General features: G+C 49.0%; 1 protein-coding gene across 1 annotated transcript in view; it reads left to right on the top strand.

The window, feature by feature from the left end:
• RSPH14 (radial spoke head 14 homolog) overlaps window positions 1-11,005 on the top strand; it is an 83,139-nt gene extending 72,134 nt beyond the window's left edge. Inside the window, exons 5-7 of the mRNA XM_017889777.1 lie at window positions 6,314-6,542; window positions 8,452-8,588; window positions 10,702-11,005. Coding sequence (XP_017745266.1) covers window positions 6,314-6,542; window positions 8,452-8,588; window positions 10,702-10,958 — 623 coding nt within the window. The 3' untranslated portion in view covers window positions 10,959-11,005. The remainder of the gene's footprint in view (window positions 1-6,313; window positions 6,543-8,451; window positions 8,589-10,701) is intronic.
• The last annotated feature ends 15,544 nt before the right edge of the window (window positions 11,006-26,549 follow it).

Genomic DNA, 26,549 nt, shown 5'->3' on the forward strand with positions numbered 1-26,549 from the left:
CGAGCGCAGCCCGTTGCCAGGCCAACCGCGGGCGGGGGGTGCCGCGCGCCCGCCGGGCACCACGCGCCGGGCACCTCCGCCCCGCCACGAGCTCCGACCCTCTGTCCATTGGGCACAAGCGGCTGACGGACGGGCCAACAGTCCAATGAGGACGGACAGGGGCGGGGTCGCGACTCCGCGCGCGCCGCGGTCCCGCACGCGCTCCCCGCGCCGGCGTCCCAGTGACTCCGCTGCGCTGAGGCCTGGTAGCCGAGCCCCAGGGGCCACTTCTGGCAGCCCGGGAAAACAAGCCTGATCCCAGTCATGGCCCTGGCCCTCTTTACTGCAGTCAGTCGTCCCGGCTCACCTTCTCTCCACTCGGGTTCAAACCCAGCTCGGCCTCTTGTGAGCTCTGCGTCCTTGGGCAACCGACTGACCTCTTCCAGCCTTTCTGTTTGCAAAGTGGGGCTAGTGGCACCTGCTTTCCGGGATGGTCTCACCAATCCTTCAGAACATGTGAAAAGCCTATGCAAACCCTAACGATTTACACCGGTGAGGTTTGTGCAGCGATGGGAGGGGGCATTAGTCATCTCTGCTGCTCCAGTGTGTAGGGACTCTTTGGCGTCCCTGGCAATCCTGGCACACGGAAAGGTGGCCTTGGGAGGGAAGGAAGGGAGAAGGACCCAGGAGCTGGCCCCCAGCCCAGACAAGAGTGAGGGAGCCAGTTCAGTTAAGGCCATTGGCGCTGTTGGGAAGCTCGTGGAAAGCATCAGACCCTCAGCAAAATGCAGCTGAACCCAGGCTGCAAAATTCTGCTTTCAATTTCAAAGCCTGTCTGTGGACCTCAGGGCCAGGAGCCCCTCACTTCCATGCTTAAAAGACTCTCAAGCCAGAGGGCCAAGACGTGAATGCTGCTGTCTGTCTTCTCCATCTTGGTAACCTGAAGCTTTGTGTGTCCTAGAGCATCCCTGGCAAAGTGCAGATGCCTTCCCAGCTAACACCTTCCTTATCACCTTACACCTTTGTGGTCAAATTATGTGGATCGTGCCATTCTTTGAGCAGCAGCCCTGGACCTGACCACGGCAGAGGTCAATAGAGTGGTCTCTCCATGGTAGCTCTGTGGTGGAGAGGCAGGGTCATGTGCCTTCCTTTGCCGGCTGGATACTGTGGCATCTCAGCATCATCCCATAACCTCCCTGGGAATGTTTCCTCTGCTGTGAGATGGAGACCATTGCGTTACGTACCCGCACGGTCGTGGGCCGCCTGCGAGGGTGCTGCCTGAACTGTCAGGAACAAGACGTATATTTGTTATGGGCATCATGGAGGCGAACCTATTGCCCACTGGAGGTGTCCAGTGAGGACCTCAGCCAATGGCTGAGGTGCTACACTTTGTGCTTGCCCTCCACACCACCAGACTGTGTCAGGTTGGACCTCTCACCAGGAGGACCACACAGAGACCAGCAGCTGTGCTACCTGGCTGAGCTTTTGTTTCCTCTTCTGTCGACGGGGAATGTAACAGACTGTGGTCAGAGGGTGATTCTGAGGGTTAATGTATATAGGAAATGCATTTTAGCATGTCTTGGGATAGCCAGAGTCTGTTTCCACTGCAGAGTTGAGGGGGTCAGAGTTGAGTTGTTTGCAGGGGTAAGCCCACATGCAACAGTGGGATGGCCCTTTCCAGTGGTCCAGGTGTAGAGCAGAGGCTAGCCTGCAGAGGGGTCCACTGGGGCTGGCTGACACCTCCCTGACTTGACCCTGATGACTACCTCAAATTAAGAGAGGGGCATCTCACCTGGCATCAAACCAATATTGTATTCATGCAGCAGTCACTTACAGATAGCCTCTTCCACCAGGGTATAGTTGTAGGCACAGTTCTAGGATTCAGACCGGCCCTTTACTGGCAGATCCTCTGACTGTAGGGCAGGGGTAGAAAGCAAACAACGATTGGGCCTTACAATCATGTGAGGTTATCTGAGGAGACCCACTGGGGCTCTGGGGGCACGTGGAGTGGGGGAGCATTGGGCATTGTGCCAGCTTCCCAAAGAGATGCTTGGAATGAGGCCATAGCAGGCGTGGAGGTGGCCAGTGACGTAGGGTGGGAGGGAAGTGAGTTCCAAGGCAGGGAGGGTGCAGGACATGAAGGAGCATGAGACCAGGAAGAACCCAGAGAAGACCAATGTGGCCAGGACCGTGGCCATTGCCCATGCACAGGTGCCAGCTTGGGACAGTAGGATCGGGGACGTTGGCCTAAGAACCGCTAGAGAGTTTTAACGATAGTCTTTTGAATTTGAGAAGGAGGAGGACGAGTTTTTGTTCCCTATTTACAGTAGGCATGGTCCCACAGACAATGTGAGTTGTCCTACTGGACATAATAAAATAATAAAAACATCAGTTAGTCAGTCCAGAGGAAGTGGGAGTGAGCACAGAAGTCAGTCCGTGAGGCCGAGTTCAGTGCAGGGTCTGCTGTGGCTGTGAGATGGCAGAGCATGTTAGGAGAGAGTGGCGGGGCATAATCAGGACCCAGGAAGATGAGAGAAGGGGAAAGGGTAGGGACCACTGGAGGAAGAGATGGTGCTTACCAAAAAGATGGAGGAGCAGTTGGAGAGGTGGTCAGGAACCAGAGAATGGAGAGTACCAGAGGCACAGGAAGAGAGCGTGTGGTGAAGGAAGAAGCTGTTAACCATGCTCCCGGCTACTGGGAAGCCGAGAAAGCTGAGGACAGAGAAGCACCCCTTGGAGCAAAGACAGGCCCAGTGGGCCACGAGTTCAGGGCACAGGGCCACGCAAGGCTAAAGCTGGACAGGTGGGTCACCTGTGGCAAGGTGGGCCCCAGATGCCATGTATGGATGTGCAGTCCCCTGGCAGGAAAGGGTGTGGCTGTGATCAGAACCTGGGTGTTGGTGCTCTGTCCTGGTGGTGACTGAGGCCACTCAGCACCTCCCCAACCCAGCAGGCACAGCTGGCTGAGGAGTGGCCCCTGAAAATGGTGTCAGCACCCGCCCCCCTGCCCCCACCACAAAGAAAATGACCCACCTTCGCAGATCACGAGGTCAGGAGATTGAGACCATCCTGGCTAACGCAGTGAAACACCATCTGTACTAAAAATGCAAGAAATTAGCCAGGTGTGGTGGTGGGCACCTGTAGTCCCAGCTGTTCGGGAGGCTGAGGAAGGAGAATGGCGTGAACCCGGGAGGCGGAGCTTGCAGTGAGTGGAAATCATGCCACTGCACTCCAGCCTAGGCAACAGAGCGAGACTCTGTCTCATAAAAAAAAAATAAGATAAAGAAAATGACCCAACCTCCACCACTGGGGATGCACACCATGGGCATCCGTGACCCCTCAATCCCAATGGATCTCTTTGGCTCATCAACCACTGAACCCATCCTAGCCCCTACATATCAGCCAGGCCAGATCGGGCACTCCCCACAAACATCTTTGTTCCCCTGCTGTTCTAGACTCTCCTTCATCTCCATGAGAACCAGCTTCCCCCGGGGCCTCGCTTTGTGCACCTCCAAAGCCCCTAGGACCCTGGAATTCCTGATCTACACACATGTCAACCTGTTCTGTAATGACCTGTCCCCAGCTGACTCTTCCACTAGTTTTCCCACTTCCCGGGGGTGGGGTGGGCATGTGTTGCTTGTTTCTAAACCATGGATGGCCCAGAGCCTGGCCTGCTCTGGTGCCACTCCATCTGGCTGGTTCTCTCTGCCCCACCTGTCCTACCTCCTCTGCAACCACCCCCCACCCCCAGCAGACTCTTAGGCTGCCGCCCAGTTGGGTGGGTTTCCCCGACTGTTTCCCTGGGGTCTGTGTGCCCCACCCCCACTTGAGCAAGCCATCGCAGATCTGGGTTAGTTATAAATAGCCAGGCCCGAGACTCTTCTTTTAGCTGAAAAGAAGCAAAGTGAACGAGCAGAAAGGCACACCCGGCACGCGTTTTATTTTTAATCTTCTCCCTCTGTCTCAAAATGAACCCCGGTCCCCATGCTAAGCATTTCTAGGAGCAGAAGTACAAGCCAAATGCCTGAGAAACAAAACCCAAGGAGCTGAGGGCCCTGCCTGGCTTTGCCACCATCTGCTGTGTGACCTTGGATATTCAAGTTGCCTCTCTGGGCCTCAGTTTCCTCACCAAGGAGAGGTGGGCAATGGAGGTGAACACCCTGAATATTGACTTTTCTGACCTCAACTCTCTGTGTATCCCTCCCCCAACTTGTGCCCATCCTGACTCATGCAGCAGCTCCAGTAACGACTCCTGTCCCAGGGATTTCCTGGGAAGCTCAGATAGGTGCAGATGAGGCTACAGTCTAGCCCTGATTTGAAAATTAACAACTTCCTTACCCCCAGGTCTTTGCTCAGGTGTCCCCATCCCAGAACCTTGTCCTTCCATCTGCCAGCAAAATTAATAGAGGGTCAAATTGTCACCTCCCTGCCGTGAGCTGGAAGAGGGCCGTCCAGGTCACCGCTGAGTTGGATCTATAGCCAGGAGTGGGTAGGGAGAGGGGAAGCAGAGCGGGAGCAGGAGGCCAGGTGTGTGGTCTGGGCAAAGCAAGGAGCTGCGTGGGAGAGAGGATCAGGCCTCCAGGAGGGATGGCAGGGGCTCTGAACCAACGGGTTCTGCAGGGCTTGGGCTGTGCAGCGTTTGTCTTGTATCCTATCCCTCAGCCCCCAGCAGGCCCTTGCTTGTAACTGGGGCTCAGTGTTGGTGGAAATCAGGAGACTCTTGCCACCCTAGGCCCAGATGTTCTGGGCACACAGGGACAGACCCTTATATGGATGAAGAAATCTACAGCACGTGGAACACATTTTCATCCACAATCCCCTGCCAGGTAGGCCCATTTCAGTGATAAGGAAACTAGGCTCAGAGAGGTTGAGTAATTCATCCAAGGTCACACAGCTTAGAAGCGACGTGTTTAGAATGAGACCTAGGCTTTTTTTTTTGAAATCTGTGCACATTAAATAAAAAAGCCCAACACACTAGAAGCAACAGGAACCCACTTTTCCTGGGTGGTCAGAGCCCTGAGAAGAAACAGGGCAGAGCTAGTTGCTCTATCTTATACCCCGGTGAGAAGCTAGCCAGGGGCACTGGGAGCCACCTGGCACCAGGGGACCTGAGGATGGGGCATGGGGAGCCCCTGGACATTATGAGACATGGGGGGACAGTAAGAGTCACTCAGCACCCTGCTCCGCCTCTCTCCCCCATCATCCTGGGCACCTGCAGTTTGATGTCCTCAGGGAGCGGGGGAAGAAGGCTGGGGTGATGTCTTCAAAGAGGAAATCCCTGGTACTAATTGGCACTTGGAGACCTTTAGGCTAATCAACCTGTTTATTTCTCTCTCTAGAGTAAATAAGACAGTTTAGCTGGGGAGGGCGGAAGAAAGAGGTGTCTGCTGGTGGCCACCTCCCTGGGGGCTGTAGATGGCTTTGCAGTGGTCAGTGGGCTGCAGGGCAATGGTGAGGGCAGCCATGTGCCATAGGGAAGGGCACTCTGCACATTTCCTGTGCTTCTCATCTCAGTGACTCAGGAGGGCTGTTCTGTCCTGGGCTCCTCAGGATGCCACTCGTGCCCAAGTTCTGGGTTCTCTAGGCAGCCACTTGCTGACATTCCTTAGGAGGGAAGGGAGCTGGGAGGAGCCAGGTGGGGCCTGTTTATGGGGCAGTCTTGCCTCGTTGTGCTTCTCCCAGTACCTGCACCCCAGTGGTGCCATGTGGAGTCCCCCTTCCCACAGAGCCCCAGGTCCCTTAAAGACCAGAGCCCATGGCTTCCCATCACCTTTAGTTGGGGCACAGCTCTTTTTGGTGTGCGAGACACTGGCCTGTACTCTAGGTCTTCTGTCTCAGAGTCAAACCCAAGCTCTTCTCAAGGACTGGTCAGACCAGTGTGGGGTCTCCAGCAGCTTTGAAATATTTTGGTGGATGGGAAATGGGGGCTTGACTGGCTCCCCAACTCTGGGGCAGGGGGAGGGAAGAGTGGAGGTCTCCTAGTGTGCCTGGGCCCCACAGGAGTGAGCTGTTGGCTCTCTGAGGGGTGGCTACTGCCTCTCCGGCTGACGTGCGCCTGCTATGGTGGATGCCCCCTGAGACACTGGTGACCAAAGGCTCGTCCTTCCCGGGTCCTCTGAGCCTCCGCCCTCAGCCCAACATGGCTGTCACTGCAGCCGCCTGCTGGCTGCTCAGGCCCCTGGCCAGGCAGGACATGTGTGTGTGGGTGGCACTTGCAAGTCCTCTTGTCAAACCCACCCACTGGCTCTGCAAGACCCTCCTTGAGCCCTGCAGGCCAACTGGCATGGGTGGGTGGGTGGCCAGCCCGCCCTCAGCGCCCTTTTCTGCCTTGTAGGGGCCCAAGAGATCATCAGCAAGGGTCTGATTTCCGCGCTGGTGTGGAAGCTGCAGATGGAGCAGGAGGAGGAGTTCCAGGAGCTCATCCTGGACACACTGGTCCTCTGCCTGCGGGAGGATGCCACCGAGGCCCTGGGCAGCAACGTGGTGCTTGTCCTGAAGCAGAAGCTCCTCAGTGTCAACGAGAACATCCGCAGCAAGGCCGCTCATGCGCTCCTTAATGTCAGGTGAGTCCTGGCCTAGGCTGGGTTTCTACCAAGGCTGGGGGAAGGCACCTGAGTTGGGCTGGTCCAGAGCTCAAGGGTGGCCACCCTGGGCCTGCTTCCCCTTGCCTGCTTGTGCCTAGGGGCAGGAGGAAGCTGGGACGGAGGATGACCTTCTCCCCTAGGGTGACCACCATCCCTTTGGCCTGGGAGTGTCCTGTATCCCAGAAAACCTCTCAGGCTGGACAAAGCCAGACGATTGGCGCCCCCTCCCCATGAGGAAGGCCAGCACAGGAGATGCACTGGTGTTGATCATGACACCCAGCTGTCACTGAGTGCCTCCTGTGTGCCAGGCGTTGTCTACAAACCTCATATTTAGGCAACCCTCCAGGGAGGCAATGTCTGCCTTCACAGGTGAGAAATGGAGGCAGTGTCTTGTCTCTCACCCCAGGTCACACAGGATCACAGTCAACATCCTGGCCTGGAAACTGAGGGAGCACAAAGCCTCAAAGCTGCAGGGGGCGGGGTGCGGTGTATGTTCTCACATTGGGCCCCTCTTCACAAGGATGGGCTGGTCACCGACCCCCAGAGTCCCTGCCTTAGCTGTGGCTACGTCTCTTTAGTGGAGGCCCTCTTGCCTTCCCTGAGTCCTGGCTTCTCTTCTGAGAGTCTCACTAGAGGCCCAGGCCAGTATTTCTGCAAGTGGGGCCTCTGACCCAGGCTCCTGGGAGGTTTGTGAAAAAGCAGATTCCTGGGCCCTGTCCCAGCCCCGTCATTCTTAGGTCTGCTCAGAGGTCCCCTTTTTGTGTGACCACGAGAGTGGCTTTCCAGGAGAGAGCTCTCTCTCTGAAACTGTAACCTCCCCGCTGTCCCCCGTCCTCCCATGTCCACTGTGACCACCATCCCTGCCGTTACTTTGTGTGTCATCCCCAAGGGGAGCTCCTGAGGACAGGGCTTTCCTCTGTTTCCTGCCCTAAACCCAGGGTTTGCAGCAGTGGAGCTTTGGCCCCCAGTTGAGAATTATCTGGCCCTAAAGAACGCTGAGCTGGAGAAACCCAGCTCTTGTCTCAGTGTCTCGCTGTGTGAACGAATCGGGGAATCCCTGCATGTGGGGCCCAGGACTCTGCATCTTTGATCACGGGCTTCGGGGTTGAGTCCCACTGTCCTGAAAGCTCCACAGGCTCCCAAGGTCACAGCTAGTGGCTGGCCAACCTCATTTCTCAATCTGTTTCCCAGGGAACACCTGTGTCTTTAGGTCATTAAGAGCTCTACAAAAATGAGGGTTCTTTGGTGGCTACGTTTTGGAAAGGTTGATTAAGTGACACAGGGGTCTTTGCACTGTGACACTCCTGTGGGGCTTGTGAACAGTGTTTCCTGGCCCAGGGAGCCCTTGCTTTTTAGGGGACAGAATTGACCCTCTCACAGGAAACTTTTAGGGAGTCCATCATCCTCATTTCCACAACTTCATTCAGTGCCAGAGTAAGTGGCCTAAAGGTCACCTGGTCTGAGTCCTTAGCTGCAGTTGCGCAGTGCCTGGCAGCCACTGCTGTTGGAGGCAGCTTGGCCCATCACTGGCAGCTCTGGCTCCTAGGCAAAGTCAAAACGGGTCTCCCTGTGGTTGACACCCCTGGGTCCTGCTCTTCCCCATTTTGGGGCCACGGAGAACGTGCCCTGTTTCTTTTCTGTGTGCTGGCTCAGAATGAGGCCCTGTCATTCCCTGGTCTTCACTGGCAGTGGGCCGCATTCACACCAATTCTCCTCTGCAGCTCAGCATCCCCACCATGACCAGTCCTGGATCATGGGGACCAGTCCTTGGACTACCTGGTGTAGTCCCAACACAATTCTTTCTTTTGTGTTTCTTTGGGGCACTCCTGGGCCTTGCTACTCTTCTCCCTTCCAAGCAGAGCCCCTCTCTGTTCCCTCTCTGCCCCAGCATATCTCGAGAGGGCAAGAAACAGGTGTGTAAGTTTGACGTCATCCCCATCCTGGTGCATCTACTGAAAGACCCGGTGGAGCACGTGAAGTCTAATGCTGCCGGGGCCCTGATGTTCGCCACAGTGATCACTGAAGGTAAGGCGGTGGGGGGTGCCACAGGGAGGGACACCCCAGCAGGCTAGCAGCCATGATAAGCTTTCTGTGCTCAGGGGCTGAGTATTGTTCCCCAAACCCCACACTTCGCAAGAAAAAAAAAAAAAAACAACCCTCCCCTTGTCCTTTCACTGATGTCCTTTCACGGTTGGGTCCAAGGCTCAGCCCTCCCTCTTCTCCCCAGCACAGTGGCCCCTCACCGGTCACTCACATTAGGACCTCTGTGCCTTCACACCAGTCTGTTCCCTGGGCCTGGAATTCCCGCCTCCCACCCAGGCCCCTCATGAGCTGTGACCCAGGAGTTGATTAGTTTACCATCCATGATTCTGTTATCCTGAGGTTTAAGCAAATCCTGGAGCCCTGGACTCTATGGTGTTTATTCATTATAATTACTTTTCTTAAACTGGGGGAGGGCGCAAATTCAGAATTGGGACTCCCAACCAGTCAGGCTTCCCCTCTAAGTCACCCAACCCTGGGCGAATGGAAGAACCCTGGGCTGTTTCTACACCTGGCAGACTGGGGCATGGCACTCCCAGGTCCCCTGAAAGCGTTTGACTTTCCCTCTGACCCCTACGCGCCCACCGGCCTGGGGCCCTGTGCTTCCTTTGAGTTCCACAGAGGACCGTCTGGGCTTGGAATTGCAATCAGCCTCCCAAAGACAGGTCCTTCCAGGCCCTCCACACCTGACCCTAATGCTACTTGAGGTATGCAGATGGGAGAGGTTGGGTCCTTCTTGGAGTCCACAGCCCCTCCTTTTACTAGTATAGTCAGGATGCTGACTGCATGGTGGCAGGAGCTCCCCCTGCATGTTTATCTTGGGACAGCCTCAGCCCAGTGTCCGTCTCGGTCCAGGCTTCCTGCAGGAGTGCTTGGAGGGCCACGGGGCTTGAGACACAAGAGGCTGGGACCCAGGGAGATGAGGCCACTTATTCCCAAGCTGGCACTCCAGCTGAGGGTCCTGAAGCCCCTGCCACGTGCCAGGTCCTGGCAGGCAGTGATGAGGGATGTGGAGGAGAAGCCCAGCATGGGTGGGGCACACATAGGTGCCAAGCCTCCTCTGGGAAGGGCTTGGAATCAACCCCAAGGACAATGGGAGCTGGCAGGGCCCAGGCTGAGAGGTTCCAGCAGCAAAGGGGAGAATCCGCTGGGAACTGCAGGAGTGTAGGGCCGGCAAGGACAGCAGGAAGGGGCAGCAGGAAGGGGCAGGAAGGGTTGAGGAGGGTGTCTCCCGAGAACCGTGTGTGTTTTGTGCAGAGTAGGTGCTCAAGAAATATTGGCAACATAAATGAGTAACTATTGAGTACTATTTTTTTTTTTTTTGTTTTTTTTTGAAGACAGAGTCCCTCTGTCGCCCAGGCGGGAGTGAGTGGCCCGATCTCAGCTCACTGCAACTCCGCCTCAGTGTCGGGTTTCGCCATTCTGCCTGGCCTCAGCCTCCGATACATGGACTAAAGGGCGCACCTCACCCTTCGCCCGGTCCTAGTTTTTGATATTTTTTAGTAGAGACGGGTTCGCACTCGGGGCACTGGTAGTGGGTTAGCCAGGATGGTCTCGATCTCCTGACCTCGTGATCTGCCCGCCTCGGCAAAGTGCTGGGATTGCAGGCGTGAGCCACCGCGCCCGGCTGGGTTTGCTTTTTTTTAAGAGCCAGGGTCTCAGTGTGTCACCCAGGTTGGAGTACAATGTCACAATCACTGCAGCCTCAAACTCCCAGGCTCTAGTGATCCTCCCACCTCAGTCTCCTGAGTAGCTGGGACTATAGGCACCTGTCACCACATCTGGCTAATTTTTAAATTTTTGTAGAGATGGAATCTCATTATGTTGCCCAGGCTGCTCTTGAACTCCTGGGCAGGATACAACTCCTGGGCTGAGATTAGCCAGTGAGGCTGGAAAGGCAAGAGATGAAGGGGCCAGGCCCAGGCTGGACTCAGCCAAGGTGCAAGAGCCCTGAGGGTGAGGGCATGTTGGTGGGGTGTAAACCAGGCATAAACCCCTTGAGACTGCACAAGGAGGAGGGTCAGGAGAGGGCTAGGGTGAGGGGGTGAGAAGAGGGCCCCTTGGGCTGTTAGGAACACCCTGTGTTGGTGGCCTGCAGGGAAGTATGCGGCCCTGGAGGCACAAGCCATCAGCCCGCTCCTGGAGCTGCTGCACTCCCCCATGACCGTGGCACGCCTGAACGCCACCAAGGCCCTTACCATGCTGGCAGAGGCCCCCGAGGGCCGCAAGGTCCTGCAGGGGCACGTGCCCACTTTCCGTGCTATGGAGGTAGAGTCTTACGAAAAGCCTCAAGTGGCCGAAGCCTTATGGCGGGCAGCCCGGATCGCCGTCAGTGTCATCGAGTTCAAACCCTGAGCCCCTCATCCACCTCTGTGTGTGAATAAATGCACTCAGTCTCTTTATCTCGGGTCCGAATGGCACTTTCTGTTCCTGGAGCACAGTCACATCTTCTCTCGGTCTCTTGCCAGGCCCAGAAGCACCGGATCCTGGGTGGCACAGGCTGAACCCAGTGTGGGGGCTGAGTGGGAGGTGACCTTGGAGTTGTGCTCTCTCCTGGGACGAAGAGTCCCCCTCAGAAGGTAGAGAGCAGGGCTGAGCCCTCCAGGGACAAGGCTGGGGGCAGGGACTTGGGCTGGGGGAAGGAAGGAACCCAGATGGGCCAGGCACCAAATAGGTTTCAGAAGACTGAGTGACTGATCCCTGGGGTGTGGCTGGGTGTGGCTCTGCTCTGCCAGGTCTGCCCCTTCCCCACCCTGGGTGATGGGATGGAAGATGATAGGTGAAACCCAAATGCAGGTTCTTCGTGGAGAGGGCTCCTCCAGGGACGAGTGCTCAGGACAGGGGTCAGTTCTGGTTTCCTCATTAAGATCTTACCCTAAACAGCCACATTATTCTCCAAAGCAAGGAAGTCACCCAAGCATGCCCCCAGGTTGGCCTGAAGCCCATCCCACCCTCCCTTCTCTTTCCCTTGGGTGTATGTGGCCCCCAGGGCAGCCCTCTTCTGCCTGTGCCTTCATCTGGGCTCCTTCCCTGCAGTGAAGGTGACAAGGAGGCTGGGAGCTTAGGCAAGGAGAGAGAGGTGGGCTGAGAGGTGGAGGAGGGGAGAAGCCAAGCTGCAGGGGGCTCTGGGGCATGGGGCTGAGGTTGGGGAATGACCAGGAGAGCTCCTTAATCTCCCTCTGCTCATCTCTGCATGGTCTGGCGAGGAAATGGTTCTCCTCGTTTTGGGGGAGAAGCAGCCTGTCCTGGCCTCTGTTGGAGGAGCTGCCACAGCAGAACTCAGCTTCAGGGCTGGGCCCTTTCGTCTGGGGCTGAGTTGGAGCCTTACTCTTTCCCAGGAGCTTTCTGAGGCTCTCTTTCTCAAAGGTTTCCTTCATTCACATCACCCCCTGGCAGTCATATTTCCTGTGGGGTGCCCACTCCTCCCAGAATAAACCTTTCAGCAAAACCAGAATCTCAAAGGGAGCCCCTTCTTGCAGTTCTTTCAATGAGCCCCAGGGGCCCTCACTTTCCCAGAAGAAACACTGGGAAGTTATTGTCCCTGGAATCATAGGATGAATCCCAGTAGGGCCTCTTGTTGTGGAAGGGACGGGCAGCTGGGCCCAGCTGGGGTTTCAGGCTCATTCCCATTCTCAAAAAAGGCACCCCTAAGAGGGCTGGGTGCAGTGGCTCATTCATGTAATTCCAGCACTTCGGGAGGCTGAGGCGGGCAGATCACTCAAGGCCAGGAGTTCAAGACCAGCCTGGCCAACATAACAAAACCCCCTCTCTACTAAAAATACAAAAATTAGCTGGATGTGATGGTGCACGCCTGTATTCCCAGCTACTTGGGTGACCGATGCACGAGAATCACTTGAGCCTAGGAGGCAGAGGTTGCAGTGAGCTGAGATCATGCCACTACACTCAATCCTGGGTGACAGAGTGAGACTCTCTCAAAATAAAACTTTAAAAAAGGCCCCCTAAGAGGAAATCTTTTCTCCTTCAGGAAACATTTCCTCATGTCCATTTCCTCATGTTCCAGTCCTGCCTTAACACAGCAGGCTGGCTCTATCCCTACCACAGGCTCTGGCCAAGATTACCAAACTCCCTGCTGCAAGACCCTGTGCTCTTGGTCTCCTCTGTAGAACTGTCTTTGTTTACATGGCTGGTGGTGCTGATGCTTCTCATGCCTCTGTTCTAGGCCCTATCTTCTCCCTCTTTCCCTGTGCAATCTCATCTGCCTGGCTTTGGGCCTTCTCTAACAGGTTCCCTTCTGAGCTGAGCCTGATCTCTCTCCCCTGTCTCCCCCAAATCTGGGTATCCAGCCCCAGCCTCTCTCCTGAGTTCTGAATTCTTATGTCTAACTTAACATCTGCCCTTAAATGTCTCCAGGGAAGAATTAGTACCAATTTTTCACAAACTGTTCCAAAAAACAGAAGAGGAAGAAATACCTCCCAACTCATTTCATTAGTGTAATATTACCCTGATACCAAAACCAAAGATATCAGCTGGGCACAGTGGCTCATGCCTGTCATCCCAACATCTCCACAAAAAATACAAAAATTAGCCTGGTGTGGTGGTGCGTGCCTGTAGTCCCAGCTACTTGGGAGGCTGAGGCAGGAGAATCACCTGAGCATGGGAGGTCAAGGCTGCAGTGACCCGAGATCACACCACTGCACTCCAGTCAAACAAACAAAAACCGCTCAAAGATATTACAAGAAAACTGCAGACCGATATTTGTTATGATTATAGAAACAAAAACACAACAAAATATTAGCAAACCAAATTCAGCAACATATAAAAAGCATTGTACAGCATGACCAACTGGGATTTACCCCAGGAATGCAAGGTTGGTTTAGCATATGAAAATCAGTCAACATAATATAACAGAATAAAGGACAAAAGTCACATAATCATCTTAATAGAACATTCCACAAAGTACAACACCCATTCGTGACGAAAAACAAACTCTCACCAAACTAGGAAAAGAGGGTAGTTTCCTCAACATGATAAAGAATATCTGCAAAAACTCAGCTGACATTATATTAACCCGATTGCTTTCCCCCGATATCAGAAACAAGACATCTCTATTCAGCATTGTACTGGAGGTTCTAGTTAGGCAGGTAGGCAAGAAAAAGAAAGAGCATACAGACTGCAAGTAAATAAGGATAAACTCTGTATTCACAGATTACATGATTTTGTAGAAAATAACTCCCAAGGAAGTACACTTAAAAATGATTAGAACTAATGAATAAGTTCAACATGCTTTCAGGATACAAGATCAATATACAAAAATTAATTGTGTTCCCAAATACCAGCAATGAACCATCCAAAAACAAAATTGAGAAAACAGTTTCATTTACAATAACATCAAGAAGAATAAAATACTCAGAAATAAATTTAGCAAAAGGAACGCAAGATTTGTACACTGAAAACAAAACAGTGTTGAAAGATGTTAAAGACTTAAATATATGGAAAGACATCCCATGTTCATGGATTAGAAGGCTTAATATTATCAAGATGGTAATAAACATCTTCATGCAGCTCAAACTCTACATGTCAGAAATGAGTTCATCTTTTCCCCATACCTGCAGTTACTCCAGTGCAGCCTGTCTCTGGAATTGGTCCCCCCTTCATTCACCTGCTCCAGCCAGAGAGTCACCCCTGGCCCCTCCCTCCAAAGGTCTCCACCTCTGTACCTCTCTGCCACCAACTTGCCTCCTTTGCTCTAGCATTGTCCTGGTGGGTGTTCCTGTCTCACTTTTATCTTCCCAGCAGCAGGAAGCAAATCTGATCCTATCACTTCCTTGCCTATGCTTCCAGGGCCGCAGGGCCGCAAAGCATATATAAGGCCTGCTGGTCAGGCTTCTGACTCTCTCCCTCTCACTGTTCTCCATGCACATGCCATATCTCAGCATCCTCAAACATGCCTTGTACTCTTGCCACATGTCTTCCCACACATGTCCCTTCTGTTATCCAGCCAACTGATTCCCCCTTTCCCCAACTTTGAGGCTAGATGGAGGTTTCTGCTGGGTGCTCTTGCAGTGCACACACCACCCTGTGAAATGTGGCTAATTCTTGTCCCTCCACAAGGGTGGTTCTGTGGCTTGAATATGATAATGCACCTACCCTGTGCCTGAAAACAGCAGGACACATGAAATGATGGCTATTGCTGTGATTGCTTGTTTTCTACCATACACCATATACTCCGGAGGGAAGTTCCCATGTGCTTTGTTCGCGGTTAGTTTCTTCGAGCTCGACACAGTGCCTGGCACGTATTGGGCACTCAAAAGTGTCAGCTGAAGGATTAAAGAAAGCTGATGGCTGGTCATGTGAATATACCTTCAGAGCGTGATTCCATGATGAAATAATTTCAAGGCACCTGGAACTTTTCCTAAAGACACAAATTATTTTGGACTGGTAATAAGAAAAGTGAAGGAAAGGTTTAGGGAACCCCTATGGAAACACGGCTCAGTAGTGTTCTCTGATAGCTCAAGTGGATCTAACCTATGGGGCCAGCTTCCAATAATGTCTCAATGCCAGGCAGGCTGTGAGTGTGACTGGGGAGAACTGGCCTGGAGGAAGTTTCCTCTTAATCTGCTCTCAAGGGATGCAGCACAACAGAAGCTAAACAGAGTTGAGTGGTGGGTAGGCCTGTTCTGTTAAAGCAGAGCCTGCCTCAGTCCCACCAAGGTTCAGGCAGGGGCCAAAGCTTCCATCCCTGGCACCTGTTGCCCCATGGCCTGTGTGGTCATCAGTGTTGGAGAGATTCCCTTGCAGTGGTGGGGTGGGGCTTCCACAACTCGATATCTTGGCCAGCAGGGCCATACCTTGGAAAATAAGGAGAGAACCAAGCAATGGAAGTTGGGTACATGAAAGAATTGGTGACAGTGAAGTAAACACAAGCAAAAATTCCAAATATATATAGAGATGAAAAGCCAAAATTAAATTTAAAGTGAAAGTGTTTATGCAGTGGAGCCATTTGGAGAAAATGACTCATTTTGTCAAGGAACAGATGTTCTCATTTGCATACTTTCTGTAATGGCGAATGGACTTTGCTCTGTCCTGCCACACGGCATGTGTGCACTGCTGCTGGTAGCCCTTCATGCATGACACCAAGGGACATTTTTATTAATGTAATCCTTGGCCCCAGGCCCATGGGTCTCCCAGTAGGAAACACTTTGTCCCTGTTCATGATGAACCTGGAGAAGCAGCAGCTCTGCCTCCTCCTGGACAGCCCCAGCCCAGCTGCTTCAGGCAAAGTAGATGAGGCCAAGGACCTAGAGCGTGATCAGGATGATCCCACTGATGCTCATGACTCTCCTCCAGTAGGGATTTTCTGACATGTTGCCCCACTCCGTACCTTTCATCTTCTTAGCAACCTCTACTTTCTCAATTGCCTCTCCCAGAGCCAGCACCTCTGCACCTTGCAACATGTCACCATGCTCCACCTCCTCAGTTGCCTTTGCTGGGGCCACTTTGGGACCCTCCTGTCTCCGGCCCACAGAACATGTCCCAGATCATCCAGATGCAGCTCTTGGTCTCCTTGCCTACATCTAGAACAGAGGGAACAGGCAAAGGTCAGGATGCAGGCAGGCCATAGCACAGGAGGGAAGCCTGTGTAGGGACTCACATCTCAGCCTCCACAAGTCCAGTGTGAAGACCCATGGGCTTACTCCTAATATGAAAGAACTGACCTCAGCATGCCCAGATCCCCCTTAGTGTCTGGTGGAGGTGGTGTTACAAGAACATTACCCTCCCTGTAGTGCTGCAGTAATTGCTCACCTTTCTCTGTCCCTATAGGTCTAGAGCAGATGGTCACTGATCCTCTGAACATTTGCTCTCTATGCTCCAATCACTGCTCTTTGGAGGACAGAGGAAGCCCTTTGAGTCATGGAAATAGGCACCATTCTCTTTGGGGAGTGTCTTCTCAAGGCAACTCCCAGTTTCACTGCACTTGGCCCACAGTAAGGCTGTCCTGGGGCCCTCGAAGGCACATTTTTGATGCTGTTGAGGATGAAGGCCTAGAAATCACAGGAAGGTTGCCATTTACTTCTCTAGGCCATACTAGGGGGAAACACCTATCTGAGGGGCTTGAACATCACCCAGATGTCCATGCAGCATGTGCTGGCCTGTGCCCTGGGGCCTGCTCACCTGGCTTAGCACCATGGTCAGCTCCTGGGAGGCTGCTGGGCAGCCTCCATGCCAGTCTCTCCTGTGTTCCCATTTCTGCAGCAGAGGCTGAGGAGGCAGCAGAGGCTGAGGAGGAAGCAGAAATGAGGGAACTCATCAGACAGGGACAGAGGAGCCTCTGTTACAAGGGGAGGGGCAGGAACACAGATAGCCTATGCTGGGACTGAGAAGTCCTGAGCACCACACCCTTGCCTCTATTCTCAAATGCCCATTAATTATACCATTATCAGCTTCTGAGACCTAAGAGGTGTGGGAGCCAGTCTGGAAAAAGCAGCTGGTCATTCAACCCCACAGCCCAAAGGCACAAATGCCATCCCACACAGCAGTTAAATCAAGTTTAGCCTAAAGTTGCCTCCTTACATGTTTTAATGTTGTCCTAAAAGTTTCTCTGTACATAATGAACTATAACCTAAATGGAGGTGTAAACAGACTATAACCTACTCTTGTGCCAATCACTGAGTTTTGGCCAGTTAAAGGGGGCCAGTAGTTCACACCATGTTCAAATAAGGCAAATGCTAGGCTGTACCCAACCTGGCCATTTCTTTACCCCACTTTTGTTTTCTGTATGTCACTTTCCTTTTCTGTCCATAATCTTCTTCCACTATGTGGTTGTACTGGAGTCTCCCTGAGCTTATTGTGGCTCAGGAGGCTGCCTGATTCATGAATTGTTCTTTGCTCAATTAAACTCTGTTAAATTTAATTTGTTTTTTAATTCATTTTTGATTTTTTTATTTCCATAGGTTATTAGGGAACAGGTGGTGTTTGGTTATATGAGTAAGTTCTTTAGCGGTGATTTGTGAGATTTTGGTGCACCCATCACCTGAGCAGTATACACTGCACTCAACTTGTAGTCTTCTTTCCCTCATCCCCTTCCCCACCTTTCCCACAGAGTCCCCAAAGTCCACTGTGTCATTCTTATGCCTTTGCATCCTCATAGTTTAGCTCCCACTTATGAGTGAGAACATACAATTTTGGTTTTCCATTCCTGAGTTACTTCACTTAGAATAACAGTCTCCATTCTCATCCATGTTGCTGCGAACGCCATTAATTTTTCCTTTTTATGGCTGAGTAGTATTGCATTGTATGTATATGCCACAGTTTCTTTATCTACTCATTGATTGATGGGCATTGGGTTGGTTCCACATTTTTGCAGTTGCGAATTGTGCTGCATAAACATGCATGTGGAAGTATCTTTTTCGTATAATAGCTGATTTTCTCTGGGTACATATCTAGTAGTGGGATGGCTGGATCAAATGGTAGTTCTACTTTTAGTTGTTTAAGGAATCTCCACAGTGTTTTCCATAGTGGCTGTACTAGTTTACATTCCCACCAGCAGTGTAGAAGTGTTCCCTGTTCACTGCATCCACACCAACATCTATTATTTTTTGAATTTTTTATTACAGCCATTCTTGCAGGAGTAAGGTGGTATCACATTGTGGTTTTGATTTGCATTTCCCTGATCATAGTGATGTTGAGCATTTTCTCATATGTTTGTTGGCCATTTGTATATCTTCTTTTGAGAATTTTCTCGTCATGTCCTTAGCTCACTGTTTGATGGGATTGTGTTTTCTTGCTAATTTGTTTGAGTTTGTTGTAGATTCTGGATACTGGTTCGTCGTCAGACATATAGATCGTGAAGATTTTCTCCCATTCTGTGAGTTGTCTGTTTACTCTGCTGACTGTTGCTTTTGCTGTGCAAAAGCTCTTTAGTTTAATTAAGTCCCAGCTATTTATCTTTGTTTTTATTGAATTTGCTTTCAGGTTCTTGGTCAAGAAATCCTTGCCTAAGCCGAGGTGTAGAAGGGGTTTTCTGATTTTATCTTCTAGAATTTTTATAGTTTCAGGTCTTAGATTTAAGTCCTTGATATATTTTGAGTTGATTTTTGTGTAAGGTGAGAGGCGAGGATCCAGTTTCATCTTCCTACATGTGGCTTGCCAATTATCCCAGCACCATTTGTTGAATACTGTATCCTTCCCCCACTTTATGTATTTGTTTGCTTTGTCAAAGATAAGTGTTTGGGTTTATTTCTGGGTTCTGTATTCTGTTCCATTGGTCTATGTGCCTATTCTTATACCAGTGCCATGGTGTTTTGATGACTGTGACATTATACTATAGTTTGAAATCGGGAAATGTGATGCCTCCAGATTTGTTCTTTTTGCTTAGTCTTGCTTTGGCTATGTGGGCTCTTTTTTTGTTTCATATAAGTCTTACGATTGTTTCTTCTAGTTCTATGAAGAATGATGGTAACATGTTGATGGGAATTTCATTGAATTTGTAGATTGTTTTTGGCAGTATGGTCATTTTCACAATATTGATTCTACCCATCCATGAGCATGGAACGTGTTTCCATTTGTTTGTGTTGTCTATGATTTCTTTCAGCGCTGTTCTGTAGTTTTCCTTGTAGAGGTCTTTTACATCCTTGGTTAGGTATATTCCTAAGTATTGTATTTGTTTGCAGCTGTTGTAAAATGGGTTGAGTTCTTGATTAGATTCTCAGCTTGGTTGCTGTTGGTGTATAGGAGAGCTACTGATGTTTGTACATTAATTTTGCATCCAGAAACTTTGCTGAATTCTTTTTTCAGTTCTAGGAGCTTTTTGGAGTAGTCTTTAGGGTTTTCTAGGTATAGTCATATCATCAGCAAACAATGATAGTTTGACTTCCTTTTTACTGATTTGGATGCCCTTTATTTCTTTCTCTTGTCTGATTGCTGTGGCTAGGACTCCCAGTACTATGTTGAAGAGACGTGGTGAGAGTGGGCATCCTTGTCTTGTTCCAGTTCTTAGAGGGAATGTTTTCAAGTTTTCCCCATTCAGTATTATGTTGGCTGTGGGTTTGTCATAGATGGCTTTTATTACATTGAGGTATGTCCCTTGCATGCTGATTTTGCTGAGAGTTTTAATCATAAAGGGATACTAGATTTTTGTTGAATGCTTTTTCTGCATCTATTGAGATAATCATGTGATTTTTGTTTTTAACTCTGTTTATGTAGTGTATCACATTTATTGACTTGTGTATGTTAAATCATCCCTGCATCCCTCGTATGAAACCCGCTTGATCATAGTTAATTATCTTTTTGACATGTCATTGGATTCAGTTAGCTAGTATTTTGTTAAGGATTTTTGCATCTATGTTCATCAGGGATGTTGGTTTGTAGTTTTCTTTTTTTGGTTACATTCTTTCCTGGTTTTGGTATTAGGGTGAAACTGGCTTCACAGAATGATTTAGGGAGGATTCCCTCTTTATCTATCTTGTGGAATAGTGTCAATAGGATGGTACAAACTCTTCTTTGAATGTCTGATAGAATTCAGCTGTGAATCCATCGGGTCCCGGACGACTTTTTTGGGTTGGTAATTTTTTATTACCATTTCAATCTCGCTGGTTGTTATTGATCTGCTCATGCTATCTAATTCTTCCTGATTTAAGCTAGGAGGGTTGCATCATTCCAGGATTTATTCTTCTCCTCTAGGTTTTCTAGTTTATGTATGTAAAGGTGTTCATAGCAGCCTTGAATGATCTTTTGTATTTCTGTGGTGTCAGTTGTAATTTCTCCCATTTCATTTCTAATTGAGCTTATTTGGATTTTCTCTCTTCTTTTCTTAGTTAATCTTGCTAGTGGGCTGTCAATTTTATTTATCTTTTCAAAGAACCAGCTTTTTGTTTCATTTATCTTTTGTATATTTTTGTTTCCATTGTATTTAGTTCTGCTCTGATCTTGGTTATTTCCTTTCTTCTGCTGGGTTTGGGTTTGGTTTGTTTTTGTTTCTCTAGTTCCTGTGGTGTGACCTTAGATTATCTGTGCTCTTTCAGATTTTTCAATATAGACATTTAGGGCTATGAACTTTCCTCTTAGCACCACCTTTGCTGTATCCAGGAGGTTTTAATAGGTTGTTCAATGTTGTCATTAAGTTCGAAGAATTTTTAAATTTCCACCTTGATTTCATTGTTGACCCAATGATCATTCAAGGGCAGGTTATTTAATTTCCATGTATTTGCATGACTTTGAAGATTCCTTTGGGAGTTGATTTCCAGTTTTATTCTTCTGTGGTCTGAGAGAGTGCTTGATATAATTTCAGTTTTCTTAAAGTTATTGAGGCTTGTTTTGTGGCCTATCACATGGTCTATCTTGAAGAAAGTTCACGTGCTGATGAATAGAATGAATATTCTGTGGTTGTTGGGTAGAATATTCTGTAAATATCTGTTAAGTCCATTTGTTCCAGGGTATAGTTTAAATCTATTGTTTCTTTGTTGGCTTTCTGTCTTGATGACCTGTCTAGTGCTGTTAGTGGAATATTGAAGTCCCCCACTATTATTGTGTTGCTGTCTGTCTCATTTCTTAGGTCTAGTAGTAATTGTTTTATAAATTTGGGAACTCCAGTGTTAGGTGCACATATATTTAGGATTGTGATATTTTCCTGTTGAATAAAGCCTTTTATCATTATATAATGTCTCTCTTTTGTCTTTTTAAACTGCTGTTGCGGCCAGGCGCAGTGGCTCAAGCCTGTAATCCCAGCACTCTGGGAGGCTGAGACGGGCGGATCACGAGGTCAGGAGATCGAGACCATCCTGGCTAACACGGTGAAACCCCGTCTCTACTAAAAAATACAAAAAACTAGCCGGGCGAGGTGGCGGGCGCCTGTAATCCCAGCTACTCAGGAGGCTGAGGCAGGAGAATGGCATAAACCTGGGAGGGAGAGCTTGCAGTGAGCTGAGATCCGGCCACTGCACTCCAGCCTGGGCGACAGAGCGAGACTCCATCTCAAAAAATAATAATAATAATAATAAAATAAATAAATAAATAAATAAATAAACTGCTGTTGCTTTAAAGTTTGTTTTGTCTATTGGAGAATAGCTGCTACTGCTTGCTTTTGGTGTCCATTTTCATGGAATGTCTTTTTCCACCGCTTTACCTTAAGTTTATGTGAATCCTTATGTGTTAGGTGAGTCTCTTGAAAGCCACAGATAGTTTATTGGTGAATTCTTACCCATTCTGTGATTCTGTATCTTTTAAGTGGAGCATTTAGGCCATTTAAATTCAACAGTAGTTTTGAGATGTGAGGTACTATTCCATTCATTGTGCTATTTGTTGCCTGCATACCTTGTTTTTTTGTGTTTTCGATTGGTATTTTTGTTTTATAGGTTCTGTGAGATTTATGCTTTAAAGAAGTTTTATTTTGATGTGTTTCCAGGATTTGTTTCAAGATACAGAGCTCCTTTTAGCAGTTCTTGTAGTGCTGACTTGGTAGTGGCAAATTCTCTCAGCATTTGTTTGTCTGAAAAAGACTGTCTTTCCTTCATTTATGAAGCTTCGTTTCGCTGACACCTTTTTCAGGCAGATTGGGGATTTCTTCTTGGTGTAGATCCACTGCTGGTGAGCTAGTGTGATTTTTTTGGGGGTGTTAAAGAACTTGTTTTGTCATATTACCAGAGTTGGCTTTCTGGTTCCTTCTCATTTGAGTAGGCTCTGTCAGAGGGAAGGTCTAGTGGTCAAGGCTATTGTTCAGATTCTTTTGTCCCACGAAGTGTTCCCTTGATGTAGTACTCTGCCCCTTTTCCTAGGGATGTGACTTCTTGAGAACCACACTGTAGCGATTCTTGTCTCCCTTCAGGATCTAGCCACCCAGCAGGTCTACCAGGTTCCTATCTAGTACTGGAGGCTGTCTGCACAGACTTCTGTAATGTGAACCATCTGTGGGTCTCTCATTGTGGATACCAGCACCTGCTCTGGTGGAGGTGCCAGTGGGGTGAGATGGACTCTGTGAGGGTCCTTAGTTTTGGTTGTTTAATGCACTATTTTTGTGCTGGTTGGCCTCCTGCCAGGAGGTGATGCTCTCAAGAGAGCATCAGCTGTGGTAGTATGGGGAGGATCAGGTGGTTGGCAGGGCCGTGGGGCCTTAGAACTCCAAAGAGTATATGCCCTTTGTCTTCAGCTACCAGGGTGGGTAGGGAAGTACCATCAGGTAAGGGCAGGGCGAGGCATGTCTGAGCTCAGGTCTTGGGCAGGTCTTGCTGTGGCTGCTGTGGCGAATGGGGGTTAGGTCAATGGAGTTATACTCCTAGGAGAATTATGGCTGCCTTTGCTGTATCATGCAGGTTGTCAGAGAAGTGGGGGCAAGCTGGAAGTAACAGGCCTCACCCAGCTTCCATGAAACCCAGAAGGCTGGTCTCACTCCCACTGTGCCCCACTCCACCACAGCACTGAGTCTGTTTCTAGGCAATCTGAGAGCAGGGCTGAGAACTTGCCCCAGGCTACCAGCCCCCAGCTGCGAAAGCAAGTAGGGCTTTCATGCTTCCCTGCCTGTGTAGTCTGCACACTGGATGCATGCCGTCCCCGCCCCCCACCCCATGACTTCCTGTTTGGTTGGAATTGTTACGAAGTTCAGCTGGAGGTTTCCTTCTCTCTGTGGCCTTTTCCCAGTTCCTCTGGCAACCCTCCCCAGGTAACCTTGTGAGACAAGTCAGAAACGGCTTCACTGGGAACCCAGAGAGCCCACAGAGCTTTTCCCACTGCTTCCCCTCCCTCTGTATTTTACTTGGCTCTCTAAATTGACTCAGCTCCAGGTATTGTCAGAATCTTCTCCTGTGATCTAGACCTTCAGGTTCCCCAGTGAGGGTGGGTGTTCAGGGCCAGACAATCTCCCTTTCTGACTCCCACAGTTTGGGCACTCACGGTAATTGGGGTGATTCCAGGTCTTGGAGGAGCAATTCACTTCCTTAAGAGGGTCTGTGGGTTCTCTTGGCTTTCCTGAATTATTCTTGCAGTAGTTCTAGAGACTCCACACGCTGCTCTGGTCCATTTGAGTGAAAGCTGCTGTCTAGCTCTGCCTCCTGTCTGCCTTGATCCTCAGGAAAAAAACCCATAAACTCTGTTAAATATAATTTGGCTAAGATTTTTCTTTTAACAGATGGTGTCAGAAGTGGGATCCGAGCTAGAACTTCTAGTAACCCCCAGAAGTGCCAAGTGAGCAGCAAGTTACTCACTGTGCCTGTTGTTTCCATTGCTCTCTCACAGCAACTGGGGGTCTTGGTAAGTTCTCCCTCAGATTCTGAGGCTCCATGGATTTGTGTTTTGAGCTCTCTGAGTTTGTTTGAGCAAATTTTTCATCAACACTGGGTTTGGAAGTTCTGACAGAAACTGAACTGGATCTACAATTGGATTGTATCTGGTAATTAACTGGCTTGGATACAGTTAGAGGCCTCTTTTGTCTGACTGGGTCAGAAAGAAGCCAGCAGCAGATGGCAATATTGCAGAGGCTGTAAACTTTGGCTTTTGGAAGTCCACAGGGATTTTTGTGTTTTCTACTTCGTTTCTTTTTTCTTGTACACTCAGGTATGGAAAAAAATCACTGACATAGTTGCTTGAGGGAACTTGAGAGCCAAAGTCAATATTTGAGGTAAAAATGGGATCCTTTATTTCTAAAGAGCTAAGTACCTTCCGGCTAATATGTGTATCAGCATTAGGCCCTAGAAGTAGCAAAGGCTTACAGAAATGACATTTTTTTGTTTTGTTTTTTTTTGTTTTGAGACAGAGCCTCGCTCTATCACCCAGGCTGGAGTGCAGTGGCGCGATCTCGGCTGACTGCAAGCTCTGCCTCCTGGTTCACGCCTCAGCCTCCCGAGTAGCTGGGACTACAGAAATGGCAAAATCTTACTAAAGATAATTTAAAGTTACAGTGAAATGTTCCAAATGAACAACCCTGCACTTGAAGAAGTGCATTTGAAAATGAGGTCTCTCAAATTAGTCTCATCTAGGGATATTTATTGATATGCAGAAGCTTCTAAAAGATTGAAATATTTTATTTAAAGAAGTTATAAAAGGCAAATAAAAGCTTAAGTTACTAATAGATAAGAAAAATTAAATCTGCTAACCTTTTGGCTTAGTTACTATGCTGCCCCAAAGGTGAAATGAAAGCTGTCCTAGATAAAGTGTTTGTAAAAGGTAGGCCCTCAGTGAAAATAGCCTTGCTTCTTTTTCAGATCTATTCATGCTAAGTCCAGGCATACAGAATGCTCTCTTTGCCCTATTCCTTAAGAGGCTCCACCCTGAATTTAGTAATTTTAGCTAAGAAACAGTAGCTAAGTTAAAAAGAACACCAACTGAACTAAAATACACCTTTCTGGAATGGAAGTGGCAATCTTAAAAGCCTTTTGTGAAAGAAATTTACATCTATAAAGGAAACCTCCATTTGCAAGGAAGTCTGCCTATGTGCATTAGAAACTCTTACCATTGTTTTAAAATTACATAATAAGTCATGCCTTTGCTTAAGGTGCTTTTCTGGCCACTTTATCTTGATCAACTTTCACTTATGTACCAGTTTTTCCCTTGATTTGTGCAAATGATGATATAATATTTATGGCTAAAATCTTAGCTCTGTGCTTATGAAATATAATTTTTTTTTTGTTTCATGTAAGAGCTGTCCCTTTAGAAATGCAAATTTGTTGCCTAGTTAACAATTGCTTAGGGCAGTGAAACAGATAACTGGAAGACTGATAGTCTGTATGGGGGCAAGAAAAACTATTTGAAAGCTGGCAAATAAAAATCCTTGATGGAAGCTGTAAGATCTGCTTTTGTGTGTTTGTATGTCTATATGTGTTATGTGTATGTGATAATATTTGATAAATAAAGCCAGTTTATTTTTGGTGAAATAGGAATGAGTTCACAATGATCAGTTAAACATAATTAGATACCTGCTTGATTTGACTGTGAACTTACGTTTTTTTGGTTTAGAGCCTCTGGATTTGGGGATGTGAATAGGTGTCCATGATGAGGTCTGGAGACATGTTCTCAGTTCCTAGACCAGGAGCTACAAGTCAGAATCAAGCCAAATATAACCCTTATTCCCTGCTTTCCCTGCTTGCCTACTGGCTATTTTGGGGGTTGGATCCTGTAGGCATAGTCTTTACAGCTGTCTTCTGTCCTGGCCTCTACACCTGGTATGTAAATTCAGGACTCAGACAGGTCCTGACCTTCGTAGTCCTCCTCTGTACTACCTGGTTACTTGAGACCCCAGATGACCTGGGGAAAATGTTATGAGAGCCACAGAAGGTCGTGCCATTTGCAGTGGGGAGGAACCTGGCCCCTCTTCTTCCTGGGTGGTACCTGGGATTCAGTTTGTGAGGTGGGAAGCACACTAGCAGAACTCTGGCTTTGTGGAGAACCCGTTTATCTTTTTTCCCTTTCACTCAATAAACCCTGCCATCCTCATCCTTCAAATTGTCTATGAGCCTAATTTTTTTGTGGCCATGTGACAAGGACCCACATCTTTAGCTGAACTAAGAGTCCTACAATAGTTAGGGAGGGTATAGTTTGCATTATAGTTTCAAAATTCTTTTTAGTATTACAAATCCTAAAGTCATGTTATGCCAAAGTAACAGATAATCACAAAATGTCTGAGTCATTTATAACTTAAAATACTGAAATATTAATTATTATTATTATTATTTTTTGAGACGGAGTCTCACTCTGTCACCTAGGCCAGAGTGCAATGGTGTGGTCTCAGCTCACTGCAACCTCCACCTCCTGGGTTCAAGCAATTCTCCTGCCTCAGCCTCCTGAGTAGCTGGGATTACAGGCACGCACCACCATGCCTGGCTAATTTTTGTATTTTTAGTAGAGACAGGGTTTCACTATGTTGGCCAGGCTGGTCTCGAACTCTTGACCTCGTGATCTGCCTGCCTCGGCCTCCCAAAGTGTTGGGATTACAGGCGTGAGCCACCTTGCCCGACCTGAAATATTAATTATTAAACAAGTTTTTTTTTTTTTTTTTTTTTTTTT

The sequence above is a fragment of the Rhinopithecus bieti genome, unplaced genomic scaffold (assembly GCF_001698545.2).
Source record: "Rhinopithecus bieti isolate Rb0 unplaced genomic scaffold, ASM169854v2 scaffold_19723, whole genome shotgun sequence".
NCBI lineage: Eukaryota > Metazoa > Chordata > Mammalia > Primates > Cercopithecidae > Rhinopithecus > Rhinopithecus bieti.